General features: G+C 26.9%; 1 protein-coding gene across 1 annotated transcript; it reads right to left on the bottom strand.

Annotated features, from left to right (window-relative positions):
* Positions 1 to 2051: 2051 nt before the first annotated feature.
* LOC107953294 (BURP domain-containing protein 14) lies at positions 2052 to 4069 on the bottom strand. The gene is made up of 2 exons (XM_016888545.2): positions 3961 to 4069; positions 2052 to 3868 (listed from the first exon to the last, which is right to left on the bottom strand). Exons 1-2 carry the CDS (start codon positions 4012 to 4014, stop codon positions 2198 to 2200), a joined length of 1725 nt encoding a protein of 574 aa, XP_016744034.2. The 5' UTR covers positions 4015 to 4069; the 3' UTR covers positions 2052 to 2197.
* Positions 4070 to 14199: the final 10130 nt, after the last annotated feature.

The raw sequence follows: 14199 nt of genomic DNA, 5'->3' as shown, positions 1-14199 counted from the left end.
GATGACATCTATTTATTGGGAGAAGAGGTGAAACCCTTGTTGAATTGTATAAGTTTATTTCAATAGAAAAACGAACTTTTAGTCTAACTAGGATTAGGTATCCTAGTTGAACAAACTAGGGTTTGTCGTCCCTGGCATTAAACATGAGGGGCTTTTGGGTTTCTCCCATATTGGGTCCAATTACAAATACTCCCTAGACTTTTAACCCAATACGTTATAATTCAATCCAACCCAATATTTTTTTTATTTCCCAAAATAAATATATTAATTTAATTTCCCAATTAAATAATTTTTCAATCCAATTCTAATTCCGTTAAAATCATTACGATTTTACCATAAAAGAATATTTGAGAAAATATATTTAATATTTCTACATTCAACAGATTTACCATGGCCAATAAATTTATTTCTATTTTCGAACTTCAATTATTTAATTGATGAATTAAATAATAATTTAAAAAAAATCATAAATTCATTTTTCAGGTGATTTTCATTTAGAGGAAACAACATTAATTTCCAAATGTTTCTCATTTCTATAACTTTACCATTTCCATCCATTTTTGTTAATTTAATTCAACTTACGATTCATTTATGGTTTTAACGAGCTAGTAAAGGGATCGATTGGACATATGCAACTAAGGCTCAAATGATTTATAATCAAGTTCTAGCTTTTCCCCTATTAATTATAAACTCATTTAGTTACGAAGTTATTCCACTATAGTATCGTAATTGAGCTCTCCTTACAACATACTATTACCAAAGCAACTTGATTAGTGCTCGTTTAATGATATTGTCATAAGCGTGTTACCATCATAGAGTATCCTTAATCTCTTGGGGATAAATTCGCTTTCCCAATATGATTCTATTTTATCTCATGGTAACCATTGCATCTTCTTTCATGAACATTCAATTATTATCAAATAGTAATCAAGTCACTCATCACAAAGACGAATGATCCAAGGCCACGTTTTCTTTTCATCAACCATGTAATGCCAGTAAGAGAATATCATTTACCCATATCTCGGGTAATGAATTCCACTATTGTGAGTGAATTTGCATACTGGAGAAGTTGCATACATAATGCATCAGCTTTCAATACCTAATGACAACCATGATAATTGCCATTACCATATTTTATCTAGTTTAAATTTTATGAAATTATTATTGTTAATTTTATGGAATAACAAGGGCGAAGCCAGAACAATTTTTAGGGGGGTCGGATGAAATTTTAATTTTTTATAGTCTATATCTTTATAATTTGGAAAGAATTAAATCAAATTTTTATAATTTTAGGGGGGCCAAAGTAAAATTTTACCTTTATTAATTTAAAATTTTTAAAAAATTATAAGAGCCTAAATAGTAATTTTACAGTTTAGGGAGGCCGGAGCCCCTACCAGCCCCCTTGGCTTCGCCCCTGTGGAATAATATTTGATGTACTCTTAGTATATAAATTTTATGCACTATTAATAAATAATAGCATGACACATCATCATTAAATTAAACAAAAAATATGGAAACTTGTAAATGAATACTAATAATTTTATTTAAACATTAAATGCAATTATTATAAATAAATATTAATAACTCTCGAATTTTAAGGTATAAAGTCTAAGATCTCGAGTTTTAGCATTTATTTATAATTAATTATTATTTTATTATGTTTGAACAAATTTATTAATATTTTCTTATAAATCCTTCACTATTTTTATTTTATTTAAGGATGATTAGTCATTCACTTATAGTGCATCATAATTTTATTATTTATTTATCATAGATTTTGTTTCTTATTATTTATTATTTGAACAGGAGAAGAGTAACCAATCATCATCCGTATAGCCACTCTCTACTATTCTTATAACTGTAGAGAACAACTGAAAACGAAGATGAGGCACTTAGAAATTAAAAAAAAAAAAAAGAGAACAGGGGCCATCGATTAAGATAAAATGTTAGATTTTAATTTTTAAGTTAATCCTCCAATTTGGTGTAGTTAATTTCCCCACGACTTTTTGCATAATATATCAACATAAAATCCTGGAAGAATAGAGCCTCTGCCTTTTTTTTTTTTTTGCTTGAGAACCAAGATACATAATTTTATTGCTTAATTACTTGATAGTTAGTACAGATAGAAAGAAGGAACTAGCATACCATGAACGAAACTACTTGAAGCAAATGAGAGCTCCTTCGAACAGCCAAACATTTACATGGCACTCACAGTGACGACCGGTGGCTGAATCCAAACAAGATTACCCTGAGAAAAGACATGGCAAACAGCGTTTCCTTGCTTAATACCAAGCATGCGAAAAGCAGCATGATCGGTGCTCCAACCAGAAGTATCCATATGGCAAACAACAAGAGCATCGACTTTATCTCCACTAATGTCACCAACTAGTTGGAGTCTGAAAGCTTTGGTCTCAGTGGCATCAAAGTGGCAAAAATGAACTGCATAAAGATATGGCATTGGATGACATGCCACCTTCTTTGGAGATTCAATCTCTCGAGGAGATTTCAAAACTGTGTAATTTTGAAATATTGGGGTTGTGATTGTTGGGTGCCTTGTGCTGATGAACTTGAAATCAACCTCGGGTCCAAACGCGTTGCTTAGGAAATCAAGTAAAGATTCTAACGAGGTAGCACAGATTTTGGTCTCCCCTTGAGCTGCTTCAAGTTCGCATTTTATGAGTGTATCTTGAACGGCTTTGCCTTTTGGAGAGTTTGGAGAAACTGAGAAGAATTGTAGAATATTGGAGAGTTGTGAAGATGAAAAAGGGATGGTGTCAGCGACTTCTTTGGGTAAGAAAGGAGGGTAAAGAGAGTGGTTTTTGATAGGGAAAAAGATGGGCAATTTTTTCCCTACGTTAAAGCCACGTAGTTCATCTATGGTAAACAAGCCTATCTCTGCACTTCCAACATGATTATGGTGGTTGTGGTGATGTTCCATGTTGTGATTCTCCATTTCAGAAGATTGCTGCAGAGATTTTGTTTCCAAATCAAACGCTTTGTGAAAGTAAGCTGTGGAATATTTGTCTTCCAAACTCTTCATTGCTTTCCTTTCACCATGGCTTTCAGAATTAGAAGTTTGATGAAAATAAGCAGTAGCATATTTGTCTTCCAAACCCTTCACTTCTTTCCCTTCGCCATGGCTTTCAGAATTAGAAGTTTTGTGAAAGTAAGCCGTAGCATACTTGTCTTCCAAACCCTTCACTTCTTTCCCTTCGCCATGGCTTTCAGAATCAGAAGTTTTGTGAAAGTAAGCCGTTGTATACTTGTCTTCCAAACCCTTCACTTCTTTCCCTTCGCCATGGCTTTCAGAATTAGACGTTTTGTGAAAGTAAGCCGTAGCATACTTGTCTTCCAAACCCTTCACTTCTTTCCCTTCGCCATGGCTTTCAGAATTAGAAGTTTTGTGAAAGTAAGCCGTAGCATACTTGTCTTCCAAACCCTTCACTTCTTTCCCTTCGCAATGGCTTTCAGAATCAGAAGTTTTGTGGAAGTAAAGATTAGCATATTTATCTTCCAAACCCTTCACTTCTTTCCCGTCGCCATGGCTTTCAGAATCAGAAGTTTTGTGGAAGTAAATATTAGCATATTTATCTTCCAAACCCTTCACTTCTTTCCCTTCGCCATGGCTTTCAGAATCAGAAGTTTTGTAAAAGTAAGCCGTAGCATACTTGTCTTCCAAACTCGTCACCTCCTTTTCTCTATCAAGATTTTCAGCATCAAAAGCTTTGTGGAAGTAAGCCGTAGAATATTTGTCTTCCAAATTCTTCACATCACCTCCATCAAAGTGATTTGCAGAATCAGAAGTTTTGTGAAAGTAAGCTGTAGCATATTTTTCTTCCAAATCCCTTCCTGCATTGCCTTTTCCACACTAAAAGAAGAAGAAGAAGCTAGAGTTAGTTAAAGAAAACTTTGGTTGATATGGATTGTAATATGTCACATCTTTGAAAAACTAAAAATTACCATTAAAAACACAATGCATAATAAAAGAAGTGGAAAAGCGGATGGAAGAACCATTTCCTTTGATTTTTGGGAGCTTTCTTTTATCTGATGTTTTTGGGATGAAAAGCTTTGAAGGTTATAAAGCTATTTATAAGCAAGGGGAAGGCTTTAATTATGGATCTTATTTGTGAGTCTATACTTTTTTATCATTTAAATATGTACGGATTAGTGTAATAACCCCAACACTAGCAAATAAAGCACCTTTGGATTTTTAAATATGTAAGTTTGTGACAAAAATATTGTTAAATAAAATGTTTTTTTGATTTTAAAAAAAATATTTTTGGGGTAAAAACTGTCTTGCAAAATAGAAAATTATAGTTTTTACTTAAAAGTGTTTTTTTATAAAAGTGCTCCTTAATGTTAAATTCACCCTAATTATTATTTTAATGAAATTATTTAGGGAAACGTTGGTAAGCATTTAGTGGCATTAGTTTAAAAAATATTCAAATTATTTTTTTAACAATTTCATTATCCATATCTGGTTTTTTTTATTTTATATATAAAATATTTAGAATTACTCATAATCCTTCCCCAATCCATAAATTGAAGGATAATGTATTTTAATGCACTCAAATCCACATCCTTCCACATTAACAACAATACTCATAACAATCGAACTAAAACTCAATCGGCTATTCAATTCTTTTTTCTAATTTACAATAACTCTAATATAATTCATTATTACAAGCATTAAATCAAATTGATAACTCAAATCATAAAATATAAAATTGAATAATAATTAAAGATATATTAATATAGTAATAAAAGGAAACCAAACCAAATAATATGTAAGTATAAGTAATGCATATTTCCTTTAACTAAATAACACAAATAAAAAATTGTAATGTGTGTGTGTTTTTTTAAAATATTTATTATATCCTAGAATACTTGTTAATCATTTAACCTTACTTGTAAGTTTAAAAACTCCACTGATAGATTATTAAATATTTTCTAATAAAAAAATATTTAAAAGAAATAAAAAAAGTTAATATACTAAAAAGACCTCTTAAACTACTACACTTTGTTTAAACAAGTCCTTATATTAAATTTGTAGTTAAATAAGTCCCTAAATTATAATTTTTACCCATAAAACCCCTTAATTTTAATATTAAAGTAAAAATATTAAATGTCCCATTAAAAATGTCATAGTTGACTTTTTTTAGTAAACTTTGATCTCTATTATTTAAAATATTTTAATTAATTAATTTTTATAGAATATATATTTAATAAACTACTTCATTGGAAATTATTAAAATATAATCTTCTCAAATTTTTATCACTAATATATGACAACTTTACTGGAATGAAGGTAGTATTAATTAATTTTAAGTAAATATTCACCTAAAATTTAATATAATATCCCAATATTTCTCATTACATATTCTTATTTATTGAGGGTAAATCAAATTTATTTGATGTTTAGATTATCAGATCCGTTTTAGTAAAATCCTATAATTGTATTAAGTTGGACGAAGAATTTTTAGAGTTTCTAATTGATATAATAATGCATTTAATTTTTAAATTTATATATTATATCAATTTGATCTTAATTTTAAATAATTCAATAAATTTAAGTTTTGAGATGAAATTAACCCTACCTTTTTTATGATTGGCTTTTGTGTGTTCTTCAACTCTATCTAAATCTTACAACTAATCCACCTCCTTATCATCAAAACCACAAAAATAAACACACTCATTTAACTTCAATCACAACTTTAACCCCCTTTTTGTCATTAATATTATGTATCCAAAATTTTCAGGTCATAATTTGCTTTTAATTTTGACCCTCTATCCTTGTAACACAGTCTTCTTTGCTTTCTAAAATAAAATGGCTGTGTTCTAGCCCGGCCAATTATGTGGGTAGCAATGATATCAATTGAAGCTGGTGGATTCTTTGCCTTGTTGATGACAATTTTTGATATAGGATAAAAGGTAGGTTGGGATGTCTCAATGATAGAATTTGGTATTCGTATTAACTAATCAGATTGATTGTTTCATATAAAAATTGGCTTCATATGAATTTTTAATATTTAACAATTATAAATTTGACTTCCTTTTAGTTTATATTCATAATAGTAAACAAATTCTGGTAGGGTAAATAATTGTAATGGAAAATAAAGGAAAGGAAAGTAAAGTAAAAAGGAACGTTAAGAAAGGGAAAATAATGATATTATATCTGTATCATAATTGTTTTTCCTTAATTAAGGAATAAATATTATAATTTTATATTATTACTAATTAAAATAATAATAATTAGCTTAATTGGCATGGGCATTATTGTTAATACAAGAGAACGTGAGTTGAAGTGTATAATCTTTCTATTTTTATGGGTTGAGGAGTAAATAAAAGAATTGAAGAAAGAAGGTTCAAACTCATTTTAATAGCAAATCATGACGACACTTGAAGCAAATCCACATCCATCTAAAATTAAGTTAAATTATCCTTGGATCAAACTTAAACCAAAAAGAAGAATCAAAGAAGTTTTCTCTGTAAAGAAGTCTAGAGGTTGTAACTTTCTTTTCCAAAATAATCAATAAATTTGACTCCAAAAATTTTTAAGTCAACTTTTGACTCGAAATTTATGCGTAAAAAGTTAATGATTTTTGATGACATTTGTTTGCTTAAACCATGAAAAGTTAAAAGAAAATAATTGTTTATATTGATTTATTTTTCCAATTATATCATTTTATAATATATTTTAGTTAAGAGATTAACATGATAAAAGGAATATTTCATATCTTAATAAAAACTAAACTTTACTTTCCGTAGCCTTTCCCCCAATTTCGGGTAAATAAATATTAAACAATGGGCTTTTAGTAATTTTTTTAATTAATTTAAGACTTGATTAATGGGTGACATTAATTCAGTCTACCTTTTAATATATATTAGAAATCCTATTACATGCATATACATGTAAAAACTACGAATTTAAAAAATAAATATGTGTTTAAAAATAACATATAATAAATAATAAAATGTATGGTTCGAAACTAATCAACCATAATATCACATGAAATATGTATGATATTAAAATAAAAAAATTAGACTAAATTGTAAGTAAAATAAAATTTAAACATATAAATATATCATATTAACAATATTAAATGTACTACAATTGTATATCATGATGTTGTCATCAATTGTGAATTTGTGTCGAATTGACTTGTGACACCAACTCAACTGGTGACATTATCCATACTAGAAATCCTATTACATGTGTATATGTGTGGGAACCATGTATTTAGAATATGAGTATGTATTTAAAAATAACTTACAATAAATAACGAAACAAAGTTTGAAACTAATAATAATAACAATACAAATTCAAAAAAAAATAGTCTAACTTGTGAGTAAAATAAAATTGAAATAAGTAAATATATAATATTAAGTATATTAAATACACTTCAATTATTTATCATGATATTATTATTTTTCTATAACATGTCAAAGTTATCATATTAGTGAAAAAAATTTAATATTAAAATTTTATTTTTTTAAAAATTAAATTTTATACTCATACTTGCTATTAAATTATCAGATTAAAATTTTTATTAATAGTATAAAAGATATAGAGAATAAATTAGGAATTAAATAAATAACATTAACGTCCAGACAAGTTTCAAGTTCCCATATCAACAACGAAAATAATATTTAATATTAATGTATAAAAAAATTGACTCCAAGAAAAATTGACTCCAAGTCTTTGAATATATATGTGCACATATCTATACTTTCGATTGAATAAATTAGAAAATAAATAAATAATATGAAAGTCCAGACAATTTTTTTTTATTTCATTAAAGAAGATAACATTTATTTTTTTTACATAGTACCGGTCCAAGACCACTTTAAGTAATAATGGCTTTATCTCTGGCTACATCAATCATGTTCTTCTGAAAAAATTTTGGTAAGATTCTTGGATGATAAACCAGCTTAGTTATATCAAAAGGCTCTTGGAATGCTCAATTCGTCAAAAAATCCAAATACATATTAGTTTCACGATAAATATAAACAAGACTACAAGTCCTTACAATTCCGGATCATGTTATTGCAAGGGGGTCAAAATCTTGGTAATAGCTACAAAAGAATTTGACTCGATAATATTTATTAGATTTATGATACACCAATTTTGCTGAAAAAAATTTCTCTACCAAATACAGTTATTGAAGTTGACATAAAATTGAATTAATATTTAGTTACAATGGTAAAGTTAATTATTTATCATGTATGGTATTATGAATTTAAATTTATTATGATTAAATTTTTATTAATTTAGTATATAAAAAATAAAAATAATTTTAAAAAATATAATTTAACTTGTATATAAAAAAATATTTTAATAATTTTATAACTGAATTAGTATTCAATTGACCTATGTTATCAGCTCAATAATACACTTAAAATAAATATATAAATATATAAATTAATAATAAAAAATAATATTTAATATATCATACATTAGAAATTGCATAATTATTATGAAAGTCGAGACAATTTTTTTTTTCGGATAGAAACAAACAACATAATATTTTCACTTCGTGGATGAAAAAAAATTATAATTGATATTTTGATTATGGTAAATTAATTGTTTATCATTCATAATGTTTTTTTTGTTTAAATTATATGATAATAAAAATTTTATTAATTTATTGTATTAAAAAAATAAAAAAATCATCATAAAAATATAACTTAATTTATGTATAGGAAAATATATTAATAATTTCATGACTGTAATAATATCCTATTGATCTATAACTCTAACTCATAAAAATAATATTTAATATATGATTTAATAAAAAAAATTGCCCCTATATATGTGCACCGTGTACGTATCTCTAATATTTGCGATTGAATCAATCAGAAATAACATAAATAAATATCAAAGTCCACAAATTTCTGAGTTTGGATAAGAACAAAGAATATGATATTTATTAATGATATAAATAACATATCGTATTAAAAATTGATTTCAAGTCGTGCGGGGATAAATTTTTACGTTCGGATATGAACAAAGAAGATAATATTTAACAGTGATAAAAATAATATTTAATATATCTTGTTATAAAAAATGACTTGCTCATAATTCAAATGAATTTAGTAAACTTAAAAGATTCAACAATTGAGAATTCTCTTAATTTTTTTTAAAGTATCGAAAAATACAGTTAAAAGTGATTTCAAAACAAAAGAATAATCAGAAAATTAAAAGACTACAAGAAAATGATCCATATTTAATATATAACTCAAGAATAGAACCAAGTACAATGGTATTATTACAAATAAAGAGGGAGGTTTATATTTATAGTTAAATTCCTCAGATCTAACGATATAGATTAAATTACATCGACAATCAAGATTAAAGTTTATCCATAATTGAGAGTAATAAGATATTTAAATTCTAACATTTTATCTATTGAAATTTACATTAATTATACTGATAACTCTAGTTTTACTAGAGTATTTTATGCCACTAAAGTTTTAAGTAGATAAATTTTTTTTATAAATTTTACGAATCGAACTAATTCAAACGGATCAAATGAGTCTTATTTAATAGGTTAATTCCCATATTGTATGCATAATAATCACAGATTTATCTACTACCCACGACACATTGTGATGGAATAATTAGAACTTAAATAAATAATATCAAAGCTCTGTTACGGTGAAGTCTCATCCATCGTTGCATCAAATTGGATGACAAAACTTTGGAGTTCCTAGATATTCTTTCATCAGATTGATTCTTTTTCATATTTAAAATGTTTACTTAAAAAAATATTTAAAATGACTTCCATATCACTTTTTTTTTATGTAAGCTTATGTAATGGGTGGTAAATTAAAAAAAAACTCAAAAAATAAATGTTGGAAAAATAAATATTAAAAAATTAAGTATTGAAAAATTAAGTATTAAATTTAAGTTATAAAATTTGTTTAGTAAATTATTTAAAATTAAATACTAAATATAATTAGATTGTTTGATAAAGAATAATATAATTTTAAATAAAAAAATAGCAATTGAATTTATTTTCTATTATGTGATAAGTAAGTTCTTATCTACTTATCATTTTCTATATTTTTTGTAGAAAAAAAATTTTCGAATAGTTTTCATGGTGAGTTACAACGTGTTTAAAAAATTAAGTTGCTGAAAATATTAATTTTTAATTGATTAAAAATTTTCAAACACTTTATTAAGCAGGGCCTTAAACTAAAGTTTTTAGTCAGTAATAAAATTTAGCTACATTATTAAATTTTAAAAACAAAAAATTATTATTATACACCTATCTATATTCAACCTACCCTCCAACTATAATTAAATTATTACATAAAAAATTAAAATAAAAAATTATCTATTAATAAATTATATGATTTTTGAAATTAAGGTTTTTTTTTTACAATTTTTTATCCTACTGTTTATCCTTATCATTAATAAAATAATGATATTATTAAAAAAAATTTATCAAACAACAATTTCATTCATAATAAAAACTAAAATACAATCTCACTATTTAGAAACTCAAATTTCATTTTCCCAATTGTGAATCTCACTAATCTCAAGTAAACTTTGTGAAAAAACTTCTACTAAAGTTATGACTTAAAATGTGTTCTCTCTTTTATTTTTACTTATTTATTGATGTTAGTTTATTATTTGTGGGAGCTTTAATCTAATTTAATGAAATTTACTTTTTTGTTGCAAAAGTGAAGAATTGTATTTTACATACATTTATGAAAAGTAACAATTTTATTGCATTGAAACTCTAATAATAAGAATAGTGTAATTTTTAAAGTTTATATGTTATTTAATTTTTTTATTTTAATTACTTTTGTTTTAAAATAATTTAATTAGAATTGGGAAGTAGGTTAAATATGGATGAGTCTATAATAATAATAATAATAATTGTAACGACTCGATTTTCAGTGGTGTCGGAAAATGTAACTTCGAAATTTCATTTCTATAAATCAGGTTCGTAAAGGTACAAAGGAAATATTTACAAAATTATCATAAAAATATTATAAAGATCAATTAAGTAATTTAACCAAGAAAATAGCTAATTAAAGTTTAAAGATTAAATTATAAAAGTATCGCTATTGAGTTTTAATCAAGAAAATACTTGGGTACCTAAATAATAATTAATCCGAAGTACCAAAATGGTTTTTAGATGAATGTTTTTTTGAAGTTAGTGGATGATGGATTTCGCTTTGTTTAAATTAAAAATTAATTATGTATATTTAATATAATTTAACTAATTAAACTTAATTAAATTAAACTAAACTAATATTAATTAAGGTATATAAATATATTAGTCGAAGCCTGGAGGCTGGAAGGAAAGATAAAAAGAAACATTCTCATCATCTACCTCCAACGTCTACCACAGTAAGCGAGAAAGAAAAGCTTCAAACCATTCAAACATTCGGCCATTGTAAAATCTTTAAAGTAATCAAGTTTTTTTCTTGTAATTTTTATAAATTTATGGTCATGGGATTTTGTTGTAGCTAGCCCGTTGTTCAATTGTTAAGTTTTTAGCAAGTTGTTATTAAAGAGAAATTGATAAATTAAGTTTGAAATTGATAGATATTAAGTTTAGATCACGATAAGGACTAAATTGTAAAGTCGATTAAGTTTGTTAGATAACTTTGTAACATTAAGAACTAAATTGAATAAATTGAAAATTTATCATGAAATTATGTTATTAATAGAAAATATAGGGTACCTAATGAGAGAATGTGAAATAGGATTTTAATTTGATGTTAGATATTGAGAAATATGCATATCTTGATATAGTGACTAAATTGAATAAAATGTAAAATTGAGTGATTATGTATTTGGTTGAGAATTGGGTGTAAACTAATATTATTTTTATCATTGAATTATCAAACGTAGCTAAAGACGACATTGGGCTGTCGTGAGAGAAAGGAAAAGCAAGAGCCATTGACGAGTGTCGAGAGAAATTCGATTTGTAGTTTTATGATTTGAGTTCAATAGATATGCATGATTTGTTGCATACTAGCTATTGAGGTAAGATGATTAATTATCTCATAAATTGTTTCATGTTTGGTGATACTAAATATTGAGAATTTGATCTGAATTGAAAATAGTGGAAACAAGCATATTATAACTTGTTAAATAATTCATAATATGGTTGAGGAGGAAATTGGTATGGAATTATAATATTGAATATGAAATGATAGGTAGCTGGATATTGGTTACTCTACTAACTTTCTAGACCAGAGTCGAGTTTAGTTGGCATGCCATAGAGTCATCGATATAGTGATTGAAAATCATCGTTGCCGGGTCACTCGAGATGGTAAAATATGCAAAAAATGAAAGCCATCGTTGTCGGGTCATCTGGGATGGTAGAATATGTAAATAGTGGAAACCATCATTGTTGCGCCATTCGGGATAAGGCCATCCGAGATGGTAGAATAAACAAATAGTGAAAGCCATCATTGTTGGGTCATTCGGGATAGTAGAATATCAAAATAGTGTGAACCATCATTGTCGGGCCACTTGGGATGGTAAAGTGTGTATATAGTGAAAACCATCGTTGCCAGATTATCTGAGATGATAGAAAAAGCAGTTGGTAAAAGCCATCCTTGCTGGGCCATTCGAGATGGTAGAATAAGTAGTTGGTAAAAGCCATCATTGACGGGCCATTTAGGATGGTAGAACATTCGAATTCTAAAAGTCATCGTCGCCGGGTAACCCGGGATGACAAAGTAAAGTAAGAAATAATTAAATATGGATATGGTCAAAAGGTATGAATTGTAATGGGAATGAATTTATTTTTTATAGCTAAAAGTTTTACATGGCATATTTATATTGAGTTGATGATTGTAATATAGTATGATTGATATATATGTATATGCATGTTATGAAAAGGTGGAAACTTGAATTATGCTTTGATTTCATTCATATTATGTTAATGTTTTTGCTTTTATGACTTGAATCATGAAAATACCGCTAAGCTTTATTGCTCAACTTACGATTAGTTTATTCCATGCACAGGCTTGAAGTCTTGAGGATGATTCAACATCCAAATCTCAACTCTCAACTCAGCAAAGCTTGTATAGTTCCTTTATGTTTTGAAATATGACATGTAACTAAGGTTGAGTCAATTTATAGTGTGAATGGTCATGTTAAGACTTAAAATGGTAAATGTAGATTTGAAATTAACTATACGATTGTAAAGGCATTTCTATAGTTAATATGATGTTAAAGAAGTATGTGATGTAAATGATCATACAAGTATTGACAAGTAGTGTTTTGGTATGTTGGTTCCATGAATGAAATGTTGTATGGCTTGTGGCATATATGTTTATTTGTGTCAAATGGTTATTTGGTATGTTGATTGAAGTTTAGATGTTGATTTGGTTGAAAGCTAAGTTGCAGTTTATTAGATTTTGTCAAACAAGTGGCAACATCATGTCTTGGAAACCTTGAAGTCACGATGTCAACCCAATAGTTTAGAATTTTACATTTTAGTCCTTATTCAACCCCAGGTTATTATAAGAGCTTTTTTAAGCTCGTATATAATTGTAAGTCATTTTGTAATGATGTTATGATGTAAATAATATGTATTAGCTGTTAAATTGAATTGAAATTGATTATATTTGCTCTAGCAATGAATGTGGCATCTTGTAGCTCAAACCTAACAATCAGGTCGAGTATAGGTGTTACAATATATTCATATTTTTAAAATTTGATGATGTGATGAAATTTTATTGGTGCTTAAAAACTTTAATTTTTAGGATCATTTATTCTTTTTGTTAGATATCATAATTTGAGGAAAAAAATAGTAAAAGGAAAACAACTCAATTTTGGTGAAGAATAGACCTGATCATAGGCCGAGCCACCCGCTCAGGCCTAAAGGCTTGCTCGAAAAGTGGGAAGGTTTGGGCAAAAAGATAAGCTTGAAAGATGGGCTTGGACAAAAAATAGGTAATGCTTCGGGCCCCAAGTAGGATTTTTTTTGTCTAGGTCTGACATAAATCAGCCTAAACTTTCTTTACTACTGTCATTTTGTTATTATATTGCTACTATTTTATTGTTATTTTTAGGATATTGTATAACTCTTATTTTATTATGAATTTTTCTACTATGATAGAGACATTTGCTTGCTAAGTTGCAACTATCATAGTGTTATTTAAGTATAAAGTTTTTTTAATGTATTTTCAATTTGTTAGGAAACATATATTTTAATGTTTTTA

Source organism: Gossypium hirsutum, chromosome A07, assembly GCF_007990345.1.
Source record: "Gossypium hirsutum isolate 1008001.06 chromosome A07, Gossypium_hirsutum_v2.1, whole genome shotgun sequence".
Classification (NCBI taxonomy): domain Eukaryota; kingdom Viridiplantae; phylum Streptophyta; class Magnoliopsida; order Malvales; family Malvaceae; genus Gossypium; species Gossypium hirsutum.
Note: the sequence above shows the minus strand (reverse complement) of the source record. Positions and strands in the feature narration are given on the sequence as shown.